Genomic DNA, 25,100 nt, shown 5'->3' with positions numbered 1-25,100 from the left:
ATGTATACTGATTTATTACCACGAGTAAAAATCAAACTTATGGAACAATGGAATGAATGGTGCAAAGATCAATTTAAGTTTGTGGGCAACACATATAGATGGATTGCAGAATTTAAATCTAAAGTCCCTTGGTTTAATTCATACACACTCCCACGGCAAGTCATAGTTTTTATTAATAGATTAAGAACAGGACACGTACGTACACCAGCACATTTAGCAAAAATAAAAATTAAAACTCAAGAAAATTGTAAATGTGGCAATAATAATCCTGATGCTCAACATTTAATTCTAGAATGTCCAATCTATTCAGATCAACAAATCATACTCTACAAAGGTTTTCAACGTTTAAAAATTCCATTTCCAATATCACTATCATCCATTTTAACAGATTTATCCCCTTCATTAATATGGATGCTGTATGCATATTCTCGAAAATGTAGACTTGAAATATAAAGTGATTTTTAAGAAACAGCAAAATGGACAAAAAAAAAGTGAATTATTTATAATAATTGTTATATATTTGTGATTCCGATTAATTTGTGAGACTAACTGCCAACTTTAGAAGAAAACATTAAAAGAAATAATAAAAAAAAAAACAATAACGATGTCCAAAGTCGACAAGATAATGCTGACAGGGACAAAAAGAAGAAGAAGAAGAAGAAGAACGAAGTAATAATATTGTCGACTGCATGCACTCCACTTTTCGGTGAGGTGTGTGTGCAGAACTGTTTTGCCGATAGGCATACGTTACGATCAACGAGGTGTCAGTTATTACAAGATCACAAGATAACAGGTGTGACTCGTTGATAAGGAATTTGTGTATGTTGTAACCAGACAATTGCTCCTGAATAAATAAATTCTAAGGAGAATGGTGAAGAAGATCAGTGGATTTCAACGAAACAAAGAATTTGTGAGCTCAATCTAAGGAAATGCATTCAAAACAACCATATTGAATTAGGCCTAAAAATATTGACTTAATTATAGCTACCAATATTTTTCGTCTTCCTTTGCAAAGTGCATAGTAAATTTCATTCTAAAGCAGATTCACTTATGTCATGCATTCAAAATAGTAAGTTTTTGAATTTTGGTGCTGGTAAATGAGTGTGTAGTTGAATTTGCTTTTAAGTGCAGTATAATGAGAGTGTAGTTGTGGAGTGGAATTTGTTTGAAGTGCAGTATATATGTACGCTGAATATTATTAGCAACATTATTATTATATAGTTGACCGTATACTGGTTTCCAATAGCTACTATAAATGATTTGTAAATAATACTGATGTTTCAAACTCATTCAATTTTCATGGCTCTAGAAATCACATATTGGTTACAGCTTTGGCTTTTAACCCCCATATTTGTTTCCAAATAATCAGTGCTCGTAGTGGAAATTCCTAGAGGAGGAGATGCTTGTATGGTTCAACATGAAGACAATAAAATAAGTGGGTAATTCTTATGCAGAATTTCTAAATTGGGGGCAGCATTCCCTCCTACTTTGAACACTGCAGGTAATACATGCTAAATTCTCATGTGCAGCAACTTGCAGTTTGAAAGATAGGTACTATTATAGTATAAGGGAAACACCTATAAATCATATTTTTTACATTGCTAACGTACAATTTTGGAATGCGGAACATTTCCTAAGGTGAAATAATGCATTTCTAACTAAGATAATGTCTATTTTTACTGTTACTTGTTATTTCGATTCTGTAACACATTATGGCGGCGATAACGTACTGGTTCAGGGCACGTTGTGTGAGTGTTTTGTCGATTTATGCAGTGTTGCAACCTCGTTCACCGGAAAATACATACTTTTGTGCCCGGATTTGAAATTATGCTAATATGTTGCAAACCATTGATCTTAGCCTCACAAACCATTGACGTTAGCCCCACAAACCATTGACGTTAGCCCCAAAAACCATTCACGTTAGCCCCAAAAACCATTTTCCATAAGGTTAGGTTAGGCAAGCATAGTTAAAAAAACAAACTAAAAATACTAGACACGTCATGTTCTAGTGAAAACACGGCGAGGCTGAAACACTGACTATGGGGTTGTGTCATCTTAACACACGGAACATTGTACTCTCGTGCAGAGAGCAAATGGCCGCAGCAGAAACAGCGTGTCGGACACAGATTTTCGCAAAAAATGACATGTTTTCAAATGTAGATATAATAGTACAATTTGTAGTAGTCACCAGTTTGTGTGATACATTCATAATCTTGGTACTGAGAGTTTCAGATTGAGTCCTTCCATGGGCATGGGTGCTACTTCGTGAATGTCCCTCAAATTCATTGACCCATGATTGGATAAGTTCTCGTGTTTGAAACATTTTTTTTTTTTTTTGTACTGCTAGAGGTTAAATTGCATTTTTAGATGGAATTACATGAATATTTAAATTTTCATTAACATAGTTATTACAACATTGTCAAATTTTTCAAAATACATTCTTTAGTCTGCAATGTTAATTGGACATTTTTTAGTGCTTTTAACTATGTTTATTATAACACTAGACAATGGATAATTTCCAATTAACATTGCATGCTAATGTAGAGTCGTCATCACATTCAGAGAATATTTTTTTTTCTGTTGTTGGCCAACTTTTTATCTTTGATGCTAAGACCTGATGGAGGAAGTGCCAAATGTGCATTAATGTGAAAACACAGTTTCAGGCCATATAAATAGGAAGTATAAAGAATATTCGACATATGCACAAACACTGGGAAATTTATTGCATTTTTTTTCCATTTTGGCTTAAAGATAGATCCAACATAGTTTATTTTTCTGTCAATTTTCCACTTTAATTTACCTATATATAGATAGATCAGTTCATTGGGCATTAAGCAGGAAATGGCTGTATGATTTTTTTGTAGCCTTGGATGTAATAGAAATATTTTGTCAGTAGGTTAAACAGTGTCAATTTTTAGTAATACTAATTACAAAGATTGCTAAGCTTTTTCATGTGCGTTGCAGTTACGGAAAGTTTACAATGAAACCAAGATGACTGTGACTGTGAACCGAGGGCTAGGTTCAGCAACAAGCATGATGACAAAATCGCAGAGGCTTTTGCTGGGACTTCTCGTTCTTCTTCTTGTGGATGTCATTTGGGTCGCTTCGTCTGAGCTGACCAAGGTTAGTTGATAACATTTTAACTTTTGTAGGTGGTTAATTTGTTTTACTTAGAGGAAACCTACAACGTTTCATACAGCGCATTATTTAGTAGATTGACTGATATGAAAATTGTAGAGACTATCAGATAAAGTATTTAGTTCAAATACATATAATCTTGGACAATATATCTTAATAGATACCTTTCATATATCTATTGGCCTGATATGCTTGGATTGGAACACAGTTGGGAAACTATTCTGCTGTTTTATCAAAACTTTTAACGTTCTGATTTGCAAATTCTTATTTAAATGTGTAAACTCTGATGTTGATAAGGATAATATTCACCATACTCTGGTAACAGTATCACTCTTCGGTATCTGTGTGTTACTGAAATTAAGCTATTTGTAAAGTAGTGTAGTATAACATTTTATATGCTAATTGATAACTTAATTATGCATTGATGTGCATCAGTGCTGTGTTAACTGTAAAATAGTAACATAACATAAATATTATTGCCCTCACATATCACACAAATATACCTGTCATTAAAGTTATTGGGCATCCCTGATGGCGCAGTGGTAGCATACTCACCTTGTAATAAAGCAAGGTGTCCTGGGTTTGATACCTGGTGGAAGCACATAGTGGTTCGGATCCCACTTTAAACTGTAGGTCCAGTCCCGATTAGCATTTCTGTGCATAAAGTGGACTTAAAACAATAATTCAATCAATTAAACTTATTTTTCACCTTTCTTTCTAGTATATATACATCAATGCTGATTACAAGAAACCTTTCTTCAGTACCTATATGAAAACTTCAATGTTTACCCTATATTTACTTGGATTCTTCTTTTGGCATCCATGGAGGGAACAGTGTAACAAACAAACTACGTACATGGTGAGTTGTTTTTTAGCTACGGTGTTTATTTATGACTGTTGCCATTAACTTCTGAGTTTGGCATTGTAGGAGAGTATGTTAGATGCTGTATCTATGAAATACTAAGCCCAGAAGTAGACGCAAGTATTGACTAATTTTGAATGAAAGTGTTTTAATTTTCTGTGAACTTTGATGCAACCATAAACATTTCTACAACTTTTTGCATTTTTTCTTCATTTCTGTTCTACAAATGTGAATCTTCCAAGAGTTTTACAATTGAAACACACTTAATGAGCGGCTCTGGAATAAAACTTGATATCCCACACTAAAATTGAGTTAACATTGGATTCATTTGCTGCACAGTCTCCAGTTGCTGTACAATAATGAATGACGTTCCTTCAGCAGCTGCTGATAGCCAGAAAAACACACGAACGTCTGGATAACCAATAACCCACAATGTAATGGACAAACTATCAGTTGGTTTTTCTCGGTTTCATACTTTTCCGTGTTATCAAGTTTTACTCCCGAACCACTCAAATATTACCTAAATCTTACCAAAATATGGGCAATTGCAATTAAACCAGATAAAAATCAAGTGCAGAAGATATTTTTACAAAACATAAAATGTTTAGAGAATATTCTGAAGAATGATAATAGCTTAACTGATGTTAATTAACTGATTATGCCCAGTTATAATAGAGATGTGTTGCATTGCTCTGTGTATTTTATTGGAAAAATGATTCTCTCGTTTGTTTACTTACGTAAGTTACATGTGTTTTTCTGAATAGGTGCAATTAAAAGTAAATGCTTTTTTTTGCAGTTTGTTGATCCAAATTCAGATGATGAAAATTTTTACACAGAAGCAAACACAAGTTTGGTAAGTTGAAGTATTGCTTCTTCTTAGCATTTATTGTTCCTGTGTATTTGTTGCCAAATATTCTGATATTATGGTTCAAGTGAATGTAGTATTTTGCATCTGCAGGGTGACTACTCACTGGGAATTCCAGGAATTAAGCATGTATTATTGGCTCTGGGAAATATGCATGAATTCTACGTGAATTTTGCTCCGTAGACGTGAAAAATTGCAACTTTCATTAATCCAAGTGTGGGTGGGGGGTTATGTGTAATGTAATATGTAAGGCAGAAATAGAGAAAACATTTGCTTGTATTCTCTTGAATTTTTGTAAAGTTTGCCTTGAAAACTGGGAATTATACTTGAATTTTATCAAGGTCCTAGAGTGGCCACCCTGATCTGAGTGATGGACCATTAATCAGACTTCATAGCATTGTATTTTTAATTAATGCACAAGAAAAGTAGCCTAATTACTAGAGACCGGATGTTTAGGCACTAAAAACATATAAAATAGGCAGGCAAATAAGCACTTATAATTTTCAAAATAGGCAGTAAAATAGGCATTAAAATACAAATAGGCAATAAAAAAGGCAATTAAATTTAACTCAAAATAATGAAGATAGACGTACAAAAAGAAATAGGTGTTTAAATAATATAGAAACATATCTGTACGTTCTTTATAGTTGCTTGAAATAAACCAGGAGCTCATCATTAGAGACAGCAGTCCAATATTATACTTAATAAATCACTGCAAACAGGAGTCACGTCAGCCCAAAATTTTTCATTGTATAATGGCTACACACAATAGTCTGACAAAGGAAATTGTTGGCTACTTCCAACCAGTACGCAAATTATTTAAATATATACTTTATCACTGCACAGAGGGTTTTTTTCAGTTAAAAAATGTACACTATATATTCCACACAGCAGTTCGAACTAAGAAACTGTTTAAATGCATTTCAAGTTTGTACTGTACGGTTTCATAGTCTCTGAATAAGAAGCACTAATTACGGTTGCACATCACAACAAGGTATTTCTTCAGGTGATCAACCGACAAGTTATGTCTGCAATCGGATAACACATTTTTTAGAATTGAAAAAGATCTTTCAACCTCCACATATGTTACCGGAGCATACTTAAAGCACGCGAGAACATGTGGATCTAACTCAGTTTGTATATTTTCACCTTGCAGAACTTGTTGAATTGCCCTTAATTTGTCCAAGTCCTTATTAGCTGCAATAACTCGCTAACTGTTATTTTTACATTTCTTTGAAGCATCGGAAACTAATCCTGGAAACAGGAAATTGTATGCACAGAGTTCAGTCATGTCCCAATTTTAAAGAAAATGCCTAAAATAGGCAATATCTGGCATTTATGAAATAATATAGGCAAAATAGGCAAAATTAAATTGCCTTTAAATGAAGCTAATCCCTCCCCCCTGGCCTTCGCAACATTCGTTTTCATCATATCTCTAACAGGAAAGAATAGGCATTTTGCCTAACATCCGGTCTCTACTAATTACAGAGATTTTTGGTCTGGAACAGTTATTTGCTTGTTCAGTGACTGAGTACTTTAAGTGTTCAATCTCACCACTAAACTTCTCAGGTTCGAGTCCTAGCCTGGACATTCTTTGAGTGTTCCTTTACCAATTTCTCCTAATCATCATTTATACTTATTGTTGAAATTGGTCAAAAGTTACGGGGAAAAAAAAACACAAGGAGAAGTAAAAAATTATCCACAATTTCTCCATAACTTTCTTCAAGTTGGCCACACTGACTTCAGAGCTCGTGTGCTGAAAGGTGGTACTCTTGAGGTTACGTGGCCAAGGTTTGATATTAATCACTCCATTTTTCTTTTCTCTCGTTACAGAGTAAACATTGCTGCTCTACTGGCAGTGTGCACCAAAGAAGAACAGAGATCAGTGATCCAATTTCTCTGGTCTGAAGGTGTATCAGGTTGAATTCATCGCAGGCTTTCAGTACATCTGATGAAGTCAGAATCATCTCTCAAGCTTGTTGAATCTTTCCATCAGTGGTGGAGGTTGATGGGTGTCCTGCTCCCCCTTCGTGCTTCACGCTTGTCTAGCCATTTTTAAAATTCTCGATCCACTCATACACCCTTCTACGCCCTGTATTGTACTGAAAGCCTGCAGTGAGTTTCAGCCCCTGACACACCTTCAAACCAGAGAAATAGGATCATGATCTCTGTGCTTCCTTGCTGCACACTGCCAGTAGAGCGGCCATGTTTACTCTGTAACAAAAGAAATAATAGTGGAGCGATTGTGATGAAATCTTGGCCACATGACCACAAAAGTACCACCTTTTAGCACTGAGCGCTGAAGGCAGTGCAGCCAACATTAAGAAAGTTATGGTGAAAGTGCGGATAATTTTTGACTTAACCTTGTACAAATAAGCATGACTTGGATGAAATATTGTTAGATACTCATGTCTGTGGTGAGTAATAGACAAATGGTACGAAAACTGGCTATATTTTGATATTGTAATTGTGAATAAAAATCTTCATTTTGACATAGTGGTAATCCCTACATGTATTACACAAAATAAATGTTTATGTTTTAATGGAACATTAATAACCTTCACATACAAATATTGCAATGCAGTACAGTGCTGTACGCAGGAGAAAAATTATTTTAAAACTAAAGCTGCTATTGATCCATATACTTGTATTGATCCTTCCAAAATGGGCCCCGTAGGCATTTCTTTGCATTTTAAATTAAGACAAATACAATTGAATCCCGATTTTACGTTTCCCAATAGAGCAAAATGTAAAATTTTCCTCGATTTCACTTATAACACCATTGAAGCCTTGTGTCCATGATTATGAAAAACTAAATATGCTGACCAAGGCAGTAATTTATTTTATTAGAAACATAAACTAAACGTAACGTTTCAACCTTCTAGCAAGGTCTTCTTGAGACTCTGTATCAAGTACAAAAGTACAGAGTCTCAAGAAGACCTTGCTAGAAGGTTGAAACGTTACGTTTAGTTTATGTTTCTAATAAAATAAATTACTGCCTTGGTCAGCATATTTAGTTTTTCTCGATTTCACATTTTCGCATTTTAAAATGATTTTTAAAAAAATATGAGCCCTCAAAAACGTAAAATCTAGGTTCCACTGTATGTTACCTTTTCTATATCAGTGTAGAGTATATATGAGTTTTACCCTATAATATTTTCATACTAATTTATGTAATTGTTTCAATTTTTTAAAGTTTATTCCTGTTTAGAGAAATCAATTTTTCCATTTCATAATTTGCTACAAAATTATTCCATGTTCCAGCATTTTGTAAAGTACCCAAGATAATTCAGACTCTGAACTCTGTTGAGACCAAATGAATGTGATAAGAAACTGTATATAACACCTCCTAAAGTGCACTTATAGCTTTTCTAAACAAAATATACATCCCTACTTATTATTCTATCTTTTCTAATATATTAGTTTTGTTGTTCATATAATGGCTGCACGAGTAACACATTGAAAATATTTCATGTACCAGTTGAGCAAAATTGTGTTGACCTACACTTTCATATTCTTTATTCCATACAGAGTGACCCTACTTTTGTCCCCATTAAGTTCCCGGAACATGGAGACAAAAGCTCAGGAACCGAAAGTGACGAATCATCTGTGAAGTCTGTTCGCTTTAGCAAGTTAGCGGAGGTAAGACATTAGCATCTCTATTCCACATGTTTGTAACAAATGTTGGAAATTTAGTTTTGACAATTGCTTCTTATTTTACCAAGCAGCATGTAGGAAAATTTGCAATCAAGAAAATGTTGTTTCTTTCGCAGCACCTTCTTATCGTAAGTTATCTTCATATATCTTGAGTGGTATCAATAACCAAATTCTCTGCATCTGTATGCACCGATAAGAAATTGTTGCACATATAAAACTTACTGATGAAGATAACTAAAATTCTTACAATTCGATGTAAAATTGCAAATTTGAAGTGGGAATATTTCCAGAAATGCCCTGCATGGAGTGACTCTGGGGTTCATCTAGTCTCTAATAAAAGGGGTGTGACTTAAGGCATCCAGTTGGAGTTGTTAAAATTGTAAGTGCTTAAAAATGTTCAACAACCTTAGTTGTTCATGATTAATTTTTAATATTGCACTAAATTTTAGGTCCGTCATATGTCTGAAGAAGATGCTACAGAAGCACTAATTGCACGACTTTCATATCAGGCAAGTGTCCGAGCCGGAGAAGTAGCTCGTCGAGCAGCTAACAAGTTTTCAGTTCAGGAGGTTGCCAAAGTAGCTCTGATGTTCTGTGTCTTGGTGAGTATCAGTGAAGTGTTTTTTTCTTTTTAATGTTAAATCACTCCTGAGACAAAATCATAGTAATATAATGTGAGAACCTACAATAAAGTGTGATCAAAATGAGGGAAAAACATTGCTGAAGAGCTCAGATTTTTACTGAAAAATGAATGAAAAGGCTCAAAATCAGATGAAACTGTTTTATGGTGATTTTATGTGAAAACACACTTCACAAGTGTCATTTGAATAAAGATGGTTAAGAGAATGGATGTCAGATGATGGGTAATCTAATTATACACATGTGATAATTCGTAGTGATAGTAACAATGCCATATTAATTAAAATGCTGCTTGCATTCTTGGAAGGAACAAAATAATGTTTCTGAAATGTATTTTTAAAAAGAATTAAGCCTGTAATATCAGGGTGTCTACTATTGGAATTTACCACTTTCTTGCAATTATTGGTGGATGTTTGGTAGAATAGCTATTAGCATTAATACCTACATTATAAATTTTACTGTAGTTATGTGTTGTTTATGCTATAATTGTTATTTTTTAGAGAAAAGAGTTCTTTGCTATACATCTGTCAATACAATGGGAAATCTCACCCCTGATACTTGCTTCCCTTCAATATCCAACAGTTCAGTTTCTGTTGAGTTTCCTTTCATGTTAACCAACCCTTAACCAAGTTTTTTAATATTAACTTCATGTTTAAGTGGGAATCTAAGTGTGAGTGTTCAACTACAGTATTGTGACTTACTTCTGGACATGTTCATCTACACTTATTGAATTGATTTATTTTTCATGTTAAGGGGAATAATCAACGTGGTTGATAATATAAGACATAAGCGAGTTACTAAATATATATCCACGAAACTTACTTGTATACATTTACAAGTAAGTTACTTGGATATATCTTTAGTAACTCACTCATGTCTTATATGATTTATTTTACTTTGCATTTCTGCTACTTTTTGGCTAATTCTGATGATTACACTTATTGCCTTAATGATTAGGTCTGAAAAATTTTTGTTATTGGCCTGGAAAAGTAACAGAATTTTGTGTTTATGAAATTTTAGACACCCTGATTATTTTTTATTTTCCAACCAAATCACCATCAGCCTTCAGTAATATCTCGCGTAGTTCTAAAAACGTAAACAGCAGATTCTTAAAAGGATAAGTTACTTGTCAGAAACACAGATTCCAGTATGCTATGTTCCAGGTTTCTCTTGCGCTATGGCTTATTCTTTCTATTTTTGAAAATCCAGAGAGACCTATTTTGAATAAATATACAAGTCTAGGTTTAAAAAAATCATGATATTAGTATTTTTTAAATACATTGCTATTGAGACAAACAAATTGTCATTATAAAGTAAAGATTTATCTGGTGATTACATTGACAAGAAATTGCTTTATTTTTTAAAGAATGTGTGTTTCATTTCAAGGAGGAAGATGTAAGTTACCTAGTTGTATCTGTTATTGAAAAATAACAAAATGCATTTAGTCTTTTAAAAATATATGTGCAGTGAAATCCTGGTTTTACATTTCTCCGCATTATACATTCATTCTTAATGGTCCCAATAGAGCAAAATTCTATAATATTTTCCGGGAGATTTTACATTTCTTTGCATTTTAAGTTCTTTCACCGTGGTCCCCTGAAAAATAAAAAATCGAGCTTTCACTGTGTATATATATTTGAGTGATCATATTTTTTTCTATTTTTCAGCACATATATCAATTGTGTGTTTTAGTATTTGCAGTTTATTTTTATATTTTTAGTGGTTTATTGCTAATTACACATACCAAATAGCCCTTGCGGAGACGGAGGCTGGGGTTGTGAATGTGCTGTCTTCCGGCTCAAGCCTATTCACCCTTGCGTTGGCAGCTTTATTCCCTTCCAATACAGGGGACAAATTTACGATATCAAAGTTTGTAGCAGTGTGCGTCAGTATTAGTGGAATGGTGAGTTAACTCTTGTAACTCAAGTTGGCTAGCTATAATTGTACTTGCAATGAAAAATAAAATTGTTTGCAAAATTGATTCGTATTAAAGAGGAAATCTCTTACTTTGGATTTAACTTAGATACAGACATTCCATAGACATATCTTTTTTAAGCCTTGGTTATGCACACATTATAATTCAGTGTGATAGTAGCAATACAATAATATTGTGTAATATTAGAGAAAAAAATTCTTAAATTTAATTCCTGAAATGAACAAAATTACTATTCGAAATACATTTTTTGAAAATAATTAATCCTTGCTTTGAATATATGTGATACAGTACTTCTGTAGTAACTTTCAAATTGTCCCGTCACCCTCTGAATACCATGTTTAGTACCAACCCAGTGGCGTGGCGTGCATGTAACCGGTGTTACCCCAGATAACAGCAAAATGTAATGAATTTAAGAGTTGCTTCAATAAAATGACAAGATTGTTAAATACGTTAACCAATAGCGTTGCCGTTGAGTAGATATTGCAGACGACATTTTTTTCTGCAGCCGAGAGAAGCGAAGAGGGAGGCTGTACCGCTACCCTAAAGAGGTAACTAAGGGAAGAGTGGGGAAAGCCTTTGGGGCAAGTGTGCTCTGGGGTTATTTATATGCCTATTTAGGGGCCCAGGTACCGGTGAGGCCTGCCGGACTCATGCCAGTGTTGTCACATTGGATTGGCAGAAAAGAGCTAAATCCCGCATAAAATGGGGACTATTTCTGTGATGCAACTAGAGGTAGACCGCAAAGCCAAGGCTGATTTTAACTACAAATGAGACCAGTTAGGCATTAGACAAAAAGATAGTTCCTTGGTGCAATTCGTGATTTGGACAAACCTTGCTCCAAAATACTAAGTTGGTAACAGTAGTACATACAGCTGGGCTTCCCTTCCCCATTGACTGTCGCTGGAGGGGGTGAGTCCTGTCGTCTGCTCACCACACAAATGTCAAATTGACCCGAGAAAAGTGTGGTTCTTCTTCTTCCCCTTTTCACCTCATTGCACAGAAACAGAGACAGACAAAGAATTGAAAATGGTATGCGACTATTTATTGGATTCTCGCGGTAACTATTTCGTGAGTGGTAGTTCTTTCTAGGAGTGTTTGTGGATTGCAAAAATAGAACGAGATGAACAAAAATCTAGATCGAAGGCATATTTTTTTTTTGGGGGGGGGGGCTGATAACGACTAGCAGGCATAATTGTCATACTGATGGCTGGTAACACTACCAACTGAATGTCCAAACCTTACACTTTGAAACTAGCATCAGAAAATCTACTCTGCACTGCCCCCTCTCTCCCTTGACTACTCAATGTGGAACAACACAGAATATCAACAATGAAATTTACTAAAAGTGTAGCATCTATTGACAAGTGAAACATAGTTTTTCAACACAAGCAACACCTGGTCGACAAGCTTTCAATGATACTGATAAAACAAATGACAGTTACATCCTGAACCCAAATAACCCAATACATTCAGAACAGTAACAAAGTGTTAACCAAAATCAGTACACAATGTGTTTTTTTCTTTTTAAATTATGTGAAAAGTTGTAAAAATTTACTAATTTTAGACGCACTACTGCAACTACTGGAAAGAATTCTCTTCATCTTAAATTTGTAGTCTGTGATTATATATTCTTGTTTGAATTGCATGCCAGTGAGCTTTTATGATTGAAATCATCATCATCCTTCGCAGTTTCCTGCCTCTGGCTGGGTCGGCATAGAAGTCAAACCTCTCCATTTTTTCCTCGTCTTTCACCACTCCTCTCTTTCCACGGTATTCCAATCTTGTCCTCGTCTCCTAACACTCTCCGCTATCTCATCTTTCCACCGACATCTTGGTCTCCCCCTTGATCTTATTCCCACTCCTTGTGCATTGTAAGTTCTTACTGGCAGTCTTTCTGCATCCATCCTCTTCATGTGTCCGAACCATCTCATCTGTGCCTGATCTATCCTGTACTGAAACTTCACCACACCCACTGTCTTGTCGGATCTCCTCATTCTTTATTCTATCCCTTCTAGTCTTCCCCAATATACTCCTTAAAAATTTCATCTCCATTTCTTTTGTTCCCTCTCTGTCATTGTCCAAGTCTCTGCTCCATATGTAATTATTGGCACATACGTAGTATGTGTTATGTTACCTTCTTGCATTTCATAGGTACATCCCGGTTCCATATTAGTCTTCGAATGCTTTGATAGAGTCCAGCAGCCCTTTGTCCTCTTCTGTTTACCTCATCTATTCTTCCACTTCTCTCAATTATGCTTCCTAGATATTTGAAGCTCTCCACTTCCCTCAACACTTCCGTGTCCATCTATATTCTTGGTTCATTTCTGGCTCTGTTTCTTGTTGTTATTAGCACCTCACTCTTTTCTGCACTGAATTTCATTCCTGCTATTCTGATTTCCTCATTCCAACTATCAAGCTGTCTCTGTACTTCTTCCCTGTTCCCCATATTACTAAGTCATCAGCGAACAACAGGGTCTTCTTCATCTCTTCCTCTCCTATCTTCTTCCCCACTTCTTTGTTAATTGCATCCATTGTAATTATGAAGAGCAGTGGGGAAAGAGCACTTCCCTGTTTTAGTCCATTACTTATACTGAATCACTCTGTTCTTCCCACTGGTGTCTTCACACAGCTCTGGTTGGCCTTGTGTGTGCTCTGCACTCTACACACTATCACTTCTGCGACTCTTTTCTCTCTTAGAGCCTTCCAAATCTTTGTTCTGTCCATGCTATCATGTGCCTTTTCTATATCTAGGAATGCCATAATCATATCATTTCCATACTCGTAGTGCCTTTCCTGCATTTGCCTTATGGTGAATATGATCTGTTGATCTGCATCTTCTAAATCCATACTGTTCCTCTCTCATGTTCAGCTCTGTCACTTCCCTTATTCTTTTCTCTAATATTTTCTCATACACCTTTGCTGAGTGCTGCATTAGTGTTATTCCTCTGTAGTTTTTATGATTGAAATATTGTGAGTAAAAATAATAAAATGTGCAAATACATTATTAATGTATTGTCCTTTTTTTCTGTTTAATTTTGTGCACGTTCAGTTTAAGTGTTACAGTGTTTACTCTGTAGAGTTATTGAACTAGTTCATTCAGTTTCATCATATCAAGAGACCATAGTGAATCTTTTATTGGGTTGGCAACTAAGTTCCCGCCGTTTTTTAAGGAAGGTGTTGAAAGGTTAGTTTTCAATAAACAGATACAAGTAGTTAATTAATAATGTATTCTCCTGTGTTATTTACAACGTTTTGCCAACGTTCAACAAGGTTTTCAATACCTCGTCGGTAGAAATCACGTGGTTTAGACTCGAAAAAGTCATCCAACCAAGCTCTCAATTCTGCATCAGTATTGAACGAAACTCCCCGCATAGCATTTGAAAGAGATCGTAAGCCATTCCTTACGCCGCTTCATATTCATGTAAAGGCACCATTTTTCATCGCCAGTAACGATTCGGTGAAGAAATCGTTCCTTGTGTCCATGGGTTGCAAACCAGCGGAGATTGTGGCTCGTTGATTTTTGTTGGTGACACTTAAAGTGTGAGGCACCCATGCTCCACACTTCTGAACCTTTCCCATCGAGTGAAGATGCTTCTCTACAGTAGTGTGGGAGCAACCCATTGTCTCTGCCAGTTCCCTTGTTGTTTGATGCGGATTTTCATGCAACAGGTGGTTCAATCGCTCTTCATCGAACTCAACTGGACGGCCAGAACGAGATGCGTCTTTGAGGTCAAAATTTCCTTTTTTGAACTTCGCATACCAATCACGGGCGGTTCTTTCAGCTATAGCACCCACTCCATACACAGCACAAATGTTGCGAGCAGCTTCTGCGGCCTTAGAACCTTGATTAAAGGCAAAAAGGAGGAGGTGTCGAAAATGCTCATTCTTCTCAACTTGACATTCCATTTTAATGATCTGTAAATAACAAGAAAATGTGTCTTAGTAACAAAGAAACATAAATTTAGGTAGAACAATATATTATTCTCTTTCCCATGATGTACACCTTCGTGCCAAACGTATTTAATGTCATAGAGATTTTTCCAATTAAAAAAAACGGCGGGAACTTAGTTGCCAACCCAATATTTAACTATCAAATAAGTTTACAAAAATTATTCATTTCAATTTTTTCTCCTACCCTTCAGATTCTTGTGAGTGTGTCTGATCTTAAGTTGGAAACTAAAATTCCAGCAGGTGCTATTTTAGCCCTGGTGAGTGCATTTTTTTATGCTGGATACCTAGTATTTTTAAGAAGAAAGGTAGATCACGAAGACAAGATGGACATTCCTATGTTTTTTGGTAAGTTCCTTGGTGGTATATTGTTGACTTGCCTTTTAACTAAACTAGAGTGGATTCTATCAACTGGCCAGTTCTGGAGAGTGTTCCTATTAATTTAATATTATGGAGTTCAATTATATTTGTTGGATATGCAGATTTGCAAGTGAAGGTTCAAAACTTTAAAATTACAGATTTAAAGCAAAACTAAAAATTGCTTAAATGTCCAAGATTATTGATATTATTTTTAGAAAGTGTTTGTTTATTTTAACACATTAGTATGGCAAAATGTTGAGCGTAATACTATACAAAGCCAGGGATACGGTGGTGTCTTGCTTCATGTGTTCCATCCGTGATACAAATTTTCACATTTTGGAAAAGTAATGTAAGAGTTACCAAAATATATGTGGGCGAATCAAAAAGTAAGTTGCACCCAAGCCCTGTTCCTGTACTAAAAGAGATAAAATAATCACGTTTGGTGGTAACACTGTCCGGAATGTATTCTCCCCATACCCAAAGCAGCCATGCTGCAGCTTTAATGTGAGAGTAGTCACCGTATGAGTACGGCACATCGTATTGAGGTGGCATCCAAAATTAAGGTGCGCTCTGTTGTCCGACTTTTGTGGACACGAAGGCATAATCAGAGTAAAATCCATCGCCAAGTTGTCGAGGTGTATGGTGAGAATGCAATGTCACCCCATGATCAGGAAATGGTGCCAGATGTTCGAACAGGAAAGAACAAACGTGAAAGACGAACAGTGTGTTGGGCAGCCTGCAACTGTGAACACTATCGACAAGACGGAACATGTGAATGCAATCATCCTTGCCACCTGCCACTTGAAAATTAAGAGAGATTGCAAGTGAACTGAACATATTCTACGATAGTGTGTCTATGCTGATTCATCATCAGTTGGGTGCATCGTAAACTGTGCTCTCACTGGGTGCCACGATTGTTAACCAATGAGCACAAAAGTCAACTCAATTAAAATTGGATGGAATTTTTACACACAAGAAATTAAAAAAACTGGTCACACGATTCAAAAAGTGCTTGGAATACTTTGGTGACTGTCGAAAAAAGTTAATGTTCATACATTTTTGTACAATAATTATTTTGTTTCTAATGTGTTTTGTTTGTTTGTTTGGGGGGTGTAACTTACTTTTTGATTTACCCTAGTAATACATTTCACTTTTTGATTTACCCTAGTAATACATTTCAATATGTTCGTGAAAGTTTTCAGTGAATAGTAGTTTCTTTCTAATTATGATGACCTTTTTTTCCATGGAAATATTTGTTTATATTAGTGTTGATTTATTTTATATGTACAGGGAGAAACATTTTTGTTGAATTTTGCCTTTTCAGAAACAAAATTATATTTAATTAAACCATGTTCAGAAGAGAATAAAATTTGTATCATTCATGTTTTTTTTTCTTTTCTAGGATTTGTTGGTCTTTTTAACTTGTTGCTATTGTGGCCTGCATTTTTTATCTTGCATTATAGCAAACTTGAAAATTTTGAATGGCCGTCAAAAAACCAGTTGACCTTTTTACTAATAAATGGTTTGATAGGCACAGTTCTATCAGAAGTTTTGTGGTTATGGTAAGTATACATGAACATACCTTTAAATTAAAACATTACATTTGGTGTAATTTACATAATGACTTTCATTTTTAGGCTGAAAACAAAGAAAAAAAAACTCTTGTCAATTGTCTTTGAAACTACAATAGTCAGAAATAGAAAAAGGAGATAGTAATGAAGTAAAAAAAGAAAAGAGAATGAAAATATAAAATACACAAAAAAATAAATACAACATTTTAACCACCGTAATAGCTTTTCTGTGTTATTTTTTTACAAGAATTATTGTTGCTTCAAATATAATAGTTTCCTTTAAATATATATATATATATATATATATTAAGTGCATGGTGCTGAAACATTAAGTATAGAAAATATAATGTAATGAATATTAGTTCCAACTGAATTAACTACATAGGAGTAGCTTATAGCAAATTAATTTAGTGAAAAAAAAGTTTTTCTTGTAGTTAGAAAGTTGTTTTCTTTCAGGGGATGTTTTTTGACGTCGTCATTGATAGCTACTGTTGCTATCGGATTGACAATTCCAATGTCAATGTTTGCTGATGTCATCTTCAAGCACATTCAGTATTCGTGTATGTTTTACTTAGGAACGGTTCCAATGTTCATAGCATTTTTCGCTGTTACTTTATTGGCCCATTACGAAAACTGGGATCCAGTTATGGAAGGTCTGAAGAAAGTGTATGATCTCTCTTGTCAAAAACGAAGATTCATCAGGTATGCTATGGGGGTGTTATTACCTTATCTTATATAGATCTATATAAGGCTTTCATTTGATTTAATGTGGTTACGGTACTTTCTTAAGAAACACTGTTATTTTTTCAGATTATACCCCTTCTTTCATTTTTGTCCACTCAATAGAAATTTTGACATACAGTGCAATAATGTTCATCATGATATGTTGTGCAAATATTTGAATGCAACCTCAGTTAATTTATGAATAAAATTATGGTGCTAAATGACTTTGCCATTAGTTGCGTAATGCATTATGGGAGAAAATACCAATAGCCATTAGATAAAATAGTTTGGCTAATGCCTTTTGCTATCTTATCCCATCATCTGGCAAAAGTGTAGTTTGTGGCATACTTTTTCTTCAGTAGACATATAAATTTTCAATTTGTGGAGCAAGGCTTTATTGTCTCCTTCCACATTATATACAGGGTAAGTCAAAATGATGGACCCAATTTCAGACATTTATTCTGTGAAATATAATCAACAAATGTTATTGTGAGACATGTGCTAAGAAAGTTAAACTTGTAAAGTTTTTTCAAACAAATCACAAGTGTTCTATGTGAGCACCTCGCGTAACACGGCACACATCAAGCCGATAGTCTATCTCCTGCCAAACCTTGTGTAGCATGTTGCAGTCAATATCAGCAATAACTGCTGTGATGCTGGCACGCAGGTCATCCAATGTTGTTGGAAGTGGTGGTACGTAAACATGATCCTTGACAAAAACCCACATGAAGAAATCACATGGGTCAAGTCGGGTGAACGAGGTGGCCAATGAAGTAGAGGTTGATCCTCCGGAGATGCACAGCCTATCCAACGTTGTTCCAATGCCCCATTGAGATGGTCCCAAACGCTGCCATGGTAATGCGCAGGGGCACCATCCAATTGGAAAATGAAATCTGCGCTATCCGCTGCAAGCTGTGGAAGGAGCCATTGTTGCAGCATATCAAGGAAAACGAAGTCCTGTCACAGTACATTCATGGAAGAAAAAGTGCCCATAAATCTTTTCATGGGAAATGGCACAAAAGGCATTCACTTTGGGAGAATCACGTTCATGTACCACAAATTCATGAGGGTTAGCATTTCCCCAACTCCTTACGTTGTGTGTATTCACTTTCCCTGAAAGGTGAAAAGTTGCTTCATCACTGTAAGTTAACCTCTCAGAGAACCCACCTGTTTCCATTAATGCGAGGAAATTAGCACAGAAGGATGCGCGCAAAGCATAATCAGTGTCTTTTAAGGCTTGAACTAGTTGCAAGCGGTAGGGTTTCATTTGTAAACGTTTCCGCAGAACCCGCCAGACAGTTTTCTGTGGAAGTTGAAGTTCTCTCGCTGCCCGGTAGGTGGACTTACGAATGGCCTTCCCCGTAGGTGGTTCTCTCCGATATTTGGTATGGAAATGCCGTTGCACACTAATCACAGACTTGTTCGCATGATAATCAAGCACACAGAAAGATCTCTGTTCTCCAGTCAATGCCATTTTCCTGCTTCGCTGCTGACTCCTAGCGGTAGAAAGTGGAAACACTGTGTGGAAACTAAACTTTGAAAGTTTACCTTTCGAAGCGCATGTCTCACAAAAACATACATTTATTAGATTTCACAGAATAAATTTCTGTAATCGGGTCCATCATCATTTTGACTTACCCTGTATTAGCGATAAACCAATTTGAAATACTTGTCAATACCGAAAGAGTGCCAATATAAAATTTACCCATACCGGTAACAGATATTCTACCGATCCAGTAGATCCTTGGAAGAACCTAAATTGTTCATTGACCTTCTTAATATTTGCATGTTACAAGATGTAAAAGAAGCTGCGTGTTTAGACATTTATTTTCTAAAAAGTAGGGATGGAGATGATATACTTATTCAATAATTATTGTACTCAATAAGCAGTGACCTTGGCAGTTGGGGCAGCAACTGATAGTGGGTAAAGCATAAAGCACCATGCCCCCCTCCCTCCCCCCAACATGCACAAATAGAAAGATTTCATTGTTGTTTCAAGGCAGACAAAACGATTTACCTATTTCAATGGGAGTGATAATTTAGCATGAAACATGAATTTTATTTGTCTGTATCCACTTCTGCAAATATCGAATCATGTAAGAAGTTTTACTTTACAAAATCTGGCGTTATAGTAGATAGTATAAACTATTAAGCTTCACTGTTGCAATTAATTAGAAAAGCGATTTAATTTTTTTTAGAATTATTTCCTGTAGTTTACGGTTATTACAAGCATAAGAAAACAGTTTTTCGTTGTGATGTTTCTGGAGAACACACGCTCCTTTCATCAGACATTTATTTTCATTTAGACTAAAGAATCCTAAAATTCTTTTTAGGATTCTAAATACATACCATACTGAAAAAAAAGACAATATTTCCAGTAATTTACCTGCATGCAAAATACATACTTACCCATTTCATAAATAATAAAACTTGAAGCCAATCAAGTATATCGTACTATATGCATAATTATCATGTGGAAGATTTGCAGTGTAAATATTGACCCCAAGTTCCTTGGTCGAAATGAAAGTGAATTTTGGGGGAATCCATTGGTTCCTATAGGTGATGGACTAGAGTATCTGAAGCCATGGTCTTTCAACCTTTGTAACATTGTAGTGAGTCGAGGGGGAGGGGCAAGTAGAAATAAAGATATTTTGTCTTCCTTTTTGTGGCAGTCTGTACCTGGAACTGGTCAGGCGGTTGAAAAGCCTGCTAGAGTAGGAGCTGGCCTGCATTCTGCCTGTTAATCCTTGATCATAAGGAGGGCCTGAGAAGCGCATGAAAGAAAGTGTGTCATATATGAGCATTGACTCGAACAGGACAATAATTATTGTTATCTATAATGAAAAATGTGAGATTGATTAATCTATCACTGTTAGACTCGCTACTCCTCAGTGAATAAGATATTTATAGGTATATTGCATCGGTAATTTTATCCATAAACTGTAGGGGTGTGCGGGACAGAGATATTTTGGTCGGGACGGGAAATTTTTTAAATCCAGACATTTGAGACTGGAAAAATTTGCAATTTCCCGACAAAGTTGGGAAATTTTCAGCACAAGATATGTTCGAAATTTCCCAAAGTTCTGGAAATCTCAAATTCTACGTGTTATTTTCACCTTAAATGATTGTTTTTGCATTTATGGAATAAAAACTAACAATTTCCGTTAAGTTCCAGGCACTTACAATGCAGAAAACATCGTAAATTAACGACTTTTTAAAATGACCTCTGTATTTCCCGCCTGCTCGGAAAATTGGGAAGTCTTTTCCCAAAGTTGGGATTAGGATGAGAATTTTTTTTCCGATCCTGGTCCCAACTTTTCGGGATCCTGCACACACCTAATAAACTGATATATGTAAATTGGCTGATATCAATAGAGTACCGATATATTGTTGAGGTTTATTTACTTGTAAATGCACAGTGTTTTTTGCATTTCGCTTTCTTTCTCCAGGTTACCAGAAACGGACAGTGAACAAACTGAATCATTGATTGGAATCAATTCTGGGGACCACGAAGCTTAAAACATCACCTCTGAGACCCTGCGTGAACGTCTTTGTTTCTGCTTGTATGACTCTTGTTGAATCAGAGGACGTGTTGCCCTCCATGAAAACAGTTTATGAAGTTGAAAGCTGCCTCCTTTTTTTAAAATAAAAAAAGTCTGTTGTGGCATGGATAAGTTACTTAGGTTGAAATTTTAGACTGATACAAACTTGTTAGTTTTATTACAACTACCATTGCTTTGTTTTTAAACATTCTTGTCATAAATCAGCTTTGGGTATTTTTGCGGCGAAGCATTGCATTTATATGGGCAATCATGTATATATGTGTGTGGGTGTGCAAATGTATGTATGTATACGTGTGTTTCTTTTTTTTATATTGAGACAGTAATAATGTTTCAGAAACTTGACTGTATTCATAGTATTCTTAGGGATGATGATTTCAGGGGCTTTTTATTGTGTTAGATGCACCAACTTAGTTGCGGTGGTGTATTAAATAGGGGACAATTTTCTGTTTTAACCTTTAGTGGACGGGCGGGAAATGGTTTTCCCAGTACTTCGTGATTAGCAATTAATGTGCTGTTTCTTGAAAACTACACACATTTCTGTCTTTTTTGTACAATACATATGAAGAAATGAAGTACTCAAATTACAGAACAATATATACACTGTTACTTTTATTAACTAGCGGAGGCCTCTCCGATTGCATAGAGGTAATGTCGTTGCCTTTTAATCAAGGGGTCCCAGGTTCGATTCCTGGTGGAGGCTCATTGCACAGTGGATCGGATCCCACTTTAAACTGTAGGTCTGTGCATAAAGTTGACTTAAAATTCAATTAACAGATCTTATAAAATTGGCTATAACTCCTTAACCACCTCTTTTTCCTGATATATTTAAGTTTTACATGTAATAATGAAAACAAGAGAATAATTAACAACACGTGACAATTAGGGGTCCAGAAGTAAATGTCCCATTTTTGAAATTTTTGAAAACATGGTGTAATTTCTATCCCCCCCCTCAAAACTAGGAGACTGGCATTACATACCCTCAAAAATGGTATTTTGTCATGCTTCCCTCAAAATTCGGTCCATCCAGCTTCTAGAGAGTTGACACTAGAAGCAAAATTGTTCCTGTAAGCTGGCAACACTGCCACTGTTACCCGTTGTTATTACATTTTTCACCAAGAAGTATCATGCTATTTTCAGTGGAACTTTGCATTCTAGTAATGTACCACTGCTGCATACTATGTTTTTTTTATTTACTTTGGTCTATTGTGGTGGACACAAGGGCATTCCAAATAATATATATCTTCTTCTTCTTCTTCTTCCATTCACTTTCATTATTGGAAGGTTCAATGCATACAAGCCCAGTCATTCTGAAAGAAAACAAAACAGATTTCATTTCTCTACGACAATTAGTTCTCGAGCTATTAATTTTTTTATGCATTGCGGCAATTTTGAAAAGTTCCCATCCAGAGAGGCTAGACACACGTGCGAGGCTCTGTCCACTAAAAGTTAAATTATAGATAATAAATTTATAGAACAGTTATGTATTTTTTCAGTTACTTATAACATTGGAGTGGATGCCAGTTTCTGCATGGATTGTATTTAGAATTGTGTACTTAAAATGTAATCTCTATTAGCTGTGATTGAACAAACGTATGCAGGTACATTTTAATAGAGATGTTTTGTTGTACATATTTAGTAGAGACTATTTGCTAGAAATTTTTAGCAAAAGGCTGCCTAGTTCTGTAGAACATTGTGTGACAGGAAGGTTTTTCTATATCTATATAGATTTTACAAAAAAGTGCATAATGACCAAATATTGGGAAGGGAGATGCATGTAAGATTTATCTGTGATTTTACTCAGCATTTAAGAAATTAGTCTATAATAGATTTACTTCAAAGTCTAAAAGCTGGTTTTCATATACAATCTTTTTTAATTATTGGCAGTAGTTCCTTTGTTCTAGTCACATAGTAAAAAAATGGAAGTGTAGGCGCAAAGATCTTTTTTTTTTTTCGCATTTCATGTTGCAAATGTTACAAGTATATATATATTTTTCCATGTTAATTGTTACCATCGTGTTTATATATATATCTATATATATCAATATATATACCTGTGTGTTATGTCACTCTTTAATAGATCTTTTAAAATATTTATTTGTTGTTTTTTTTTTCTAATCACGTTTTTAATTTTTTCTGCAATTTACCATAATCATACACAATACAAAATGATTTACTCTTGTACTCTTATGTTTCTTTTACATACATGAAAGTAATTTACATGAATTTAGCATTTTTTTTGTCTCAAATCATGTGCTATCTCCTGTTAGTTTAGGATAAAATATACAATTTGCACAATTATAACTTTAATTTCAGCATTGTACAGTGATTTCTATAAAGAACTTATTTTATTCACATGACTTTTTATTTTAACCTTTTAAAATAATTTATTGTAAATATAAATAACAGTGGTAAGTAATAAAATATGTGACATTAAATATAGCTTGACTTGTACAATTAATTAATGTTTTTGGATTTGCAAAGTGCATGTGAAATACGAGGCGTATTTGTAAAGTAAGTACCGTTGGCAAATATTGCCGCTGTAGCGCTGAGTTCTCGCTGACATCCTTCATCGATTAGTAAGCCACAGGCAGTCGTGGGAGCAGGTCATGCTTTTTCTTCGTAGGTTCATGAAGGTTTGAAATGTTCAAGAATATCAGTCAGCCCGCCGACTGTGAAGTCCGGTCTGTGTTTCGTTTTCTCAATGCAAGAAACGTGAAACCGGTAGACATCCACCGTCAACTGTGAGAGGTCTTTTTTTTTTTTATGTTTAAAGAAAGTCGTGAGACAGTTCACGATGAGCCAAGGAGCGGTTGGCCATCTGTTGTGACGAGGATTTGGTGCGTGTGGTCGACGTGGAAATTCGTGAAAACAGACACTTCACAATGTCGTCGCTTTCCATGGAATTTCCACAAATTTCAAGAAAACAGTCCTCTACGAAATTGTGACGTATCGCCTGGAATCGAAAATTGTGGTCAGTGTGTCGACGAGGATGATGACGTCGAAGCAGGAGTGCATGGATGGCTTTCATCACAGGCGGAAACATTCTATGACGATGGGATACAAAAACTAGTGCCACGCTATGACAAATGCTTGAAAAATGGTGGAAACTACGTAGAAAAGTAGTTTAAGGTCTGTAGAATGCAATTCAAATAAAAAAAGGTACAAAACTATTTTACTTTATTTCTTACACCCTATCGGTACTTACTTTCTGAATACGCCTCGTATCTAGGAATCCATACCCAAACTTACTTATGAATTTGTGGATGTCTATGTATTTTCTTATTTAACATTTTTTCTTTACGACTTTTGACTAATTGTACTGCCACACATTTTTCGTATCATTTGAGAAAGTTTGCATTTACTTGCATTAGTTCTTCTGCACAAGTTTATTGTCACAGAAGCAGTGTGCAAATGAAACTTTTTGCTTTGGGAGGACGCCCACTCCAAGGCCAAGGGGCCGTAGTAAGATTTCATTTCTTGACCTTCAATCATAAAAGCTTGTATTATTATTATTATTACAGGGTGTCTACCAGTCAAAAAATTCTGCTTGTGCTCAAGAATTTTTGCTATTTTTTTGCAGTATAGTGAATTTACATTGTTACATACTTCTACTGGGATTTGATAACATTGAATATTTGGGAAGCTAAAATTGTATTTAGTTGTGGTTAAGATTTGTTCATTTTGTTTCTTAGGAATTACATTCTTGTATGGGTAAATATATTAAATGAAGTAATGTGGCAATTCCCCATCCAGAATGAAGTCTGGAGCATTAATTTTTACATGCATTAATAATAATTAAAGCAAGTATGAATCTCTTGTTAAAGTACAGCTTCAGTTT

At 35.3% G+C, this 25,100-nt stretch overlaps 1 protein-coding gene across 2 annotated transcripts; it reads left to right on the top strand.

Annotated features, from left to right (window-relative positions):
* The first annotated feature begins 755 nt into the window (after positions 1 to 755).
* On the top strand, positions 756 to 23,575 carry LOC145983022 (solute carrier family 35 member F5). Of its 2 annotated transcripts, none has more exons than XM_083116302.1 (11): positions 756 to 910; positions 2,965 to 3,123; positions 3,860 to 3,997; positions 4,797 to 4,853; positions 8,397 to 8,507; positions 8,972 to 9,124; positions 10,882 to 11,064; positions 15,240 to 15,393; positions 16,808 to 16,967; positions 17,433 to 17,678; positions 21,149 to 23,575. In XM_083116302.1, the coding sequence occupies exons 1-11, from the start codon at positions 869 to 871 to the stop codon at positions 21,216 to 21,218; spliced, it is 1,473 nt and encodes a 490-aa protein (XP_082972428.1). In that variant the 5' UTR covers positions 756 to 868; the 3' UTR covers positions 21,219 to 23,575. The 2 variants fall into 2 exon arrangements, with proteins under 2 accessions (XP_082972428.1, XP_082972429.1); XM_083116303.1 differs by having other exon boundaries at positions 761 to 1,069.
* The last annotated feature ends 1,525 nt before the right edge of the window (positions 23,576 to 25,100 follow it).

The sequence above is a fragment of the Lepisma saccharinum genome, unplaced genomic scaffold, assembly GCF_977018435.1.
Source record: "Lepisma saccharinum unplaced genomic scaffold, izLepSacc3.1 HAP1_SCAFFOLD_558, whole genome shotgun sequence".
Taxonomy (NCBI): Eukaryota; Metazoa; Arthropoda; class Insecta; order Zygentoma; family Lepismatidae; genus Lepisma; species Lepisma saccharinum.
This window is presented reverse-complemented; position numbering and strand designations above follow the sequence as displayed.

Bases quoted from the DNA above. Each gene is read 5' to 3' on its own strand.
- LOC145983022 (XM_083116302.1), top strand. From the start codon at position 869: ATGGTGAAGAAGATCAGTGGATTTCAACGAAACAAAGAATTT. The intron at 8,508-8,971 runs GTAAGACATTAG...ACTAAATTTTAG, and splicing joins GCTTTAGCAAGTTAGCGGAG to GTCCGTCATATGTCTGAAGA. The intron at 16,968-17,432 runs GTAAGTATACAT...GTTTTCTTTCAG, and splicing joins TCAGAAGTTTTGTGGTTATG to GGGATGTTTTTTGACGTCGT.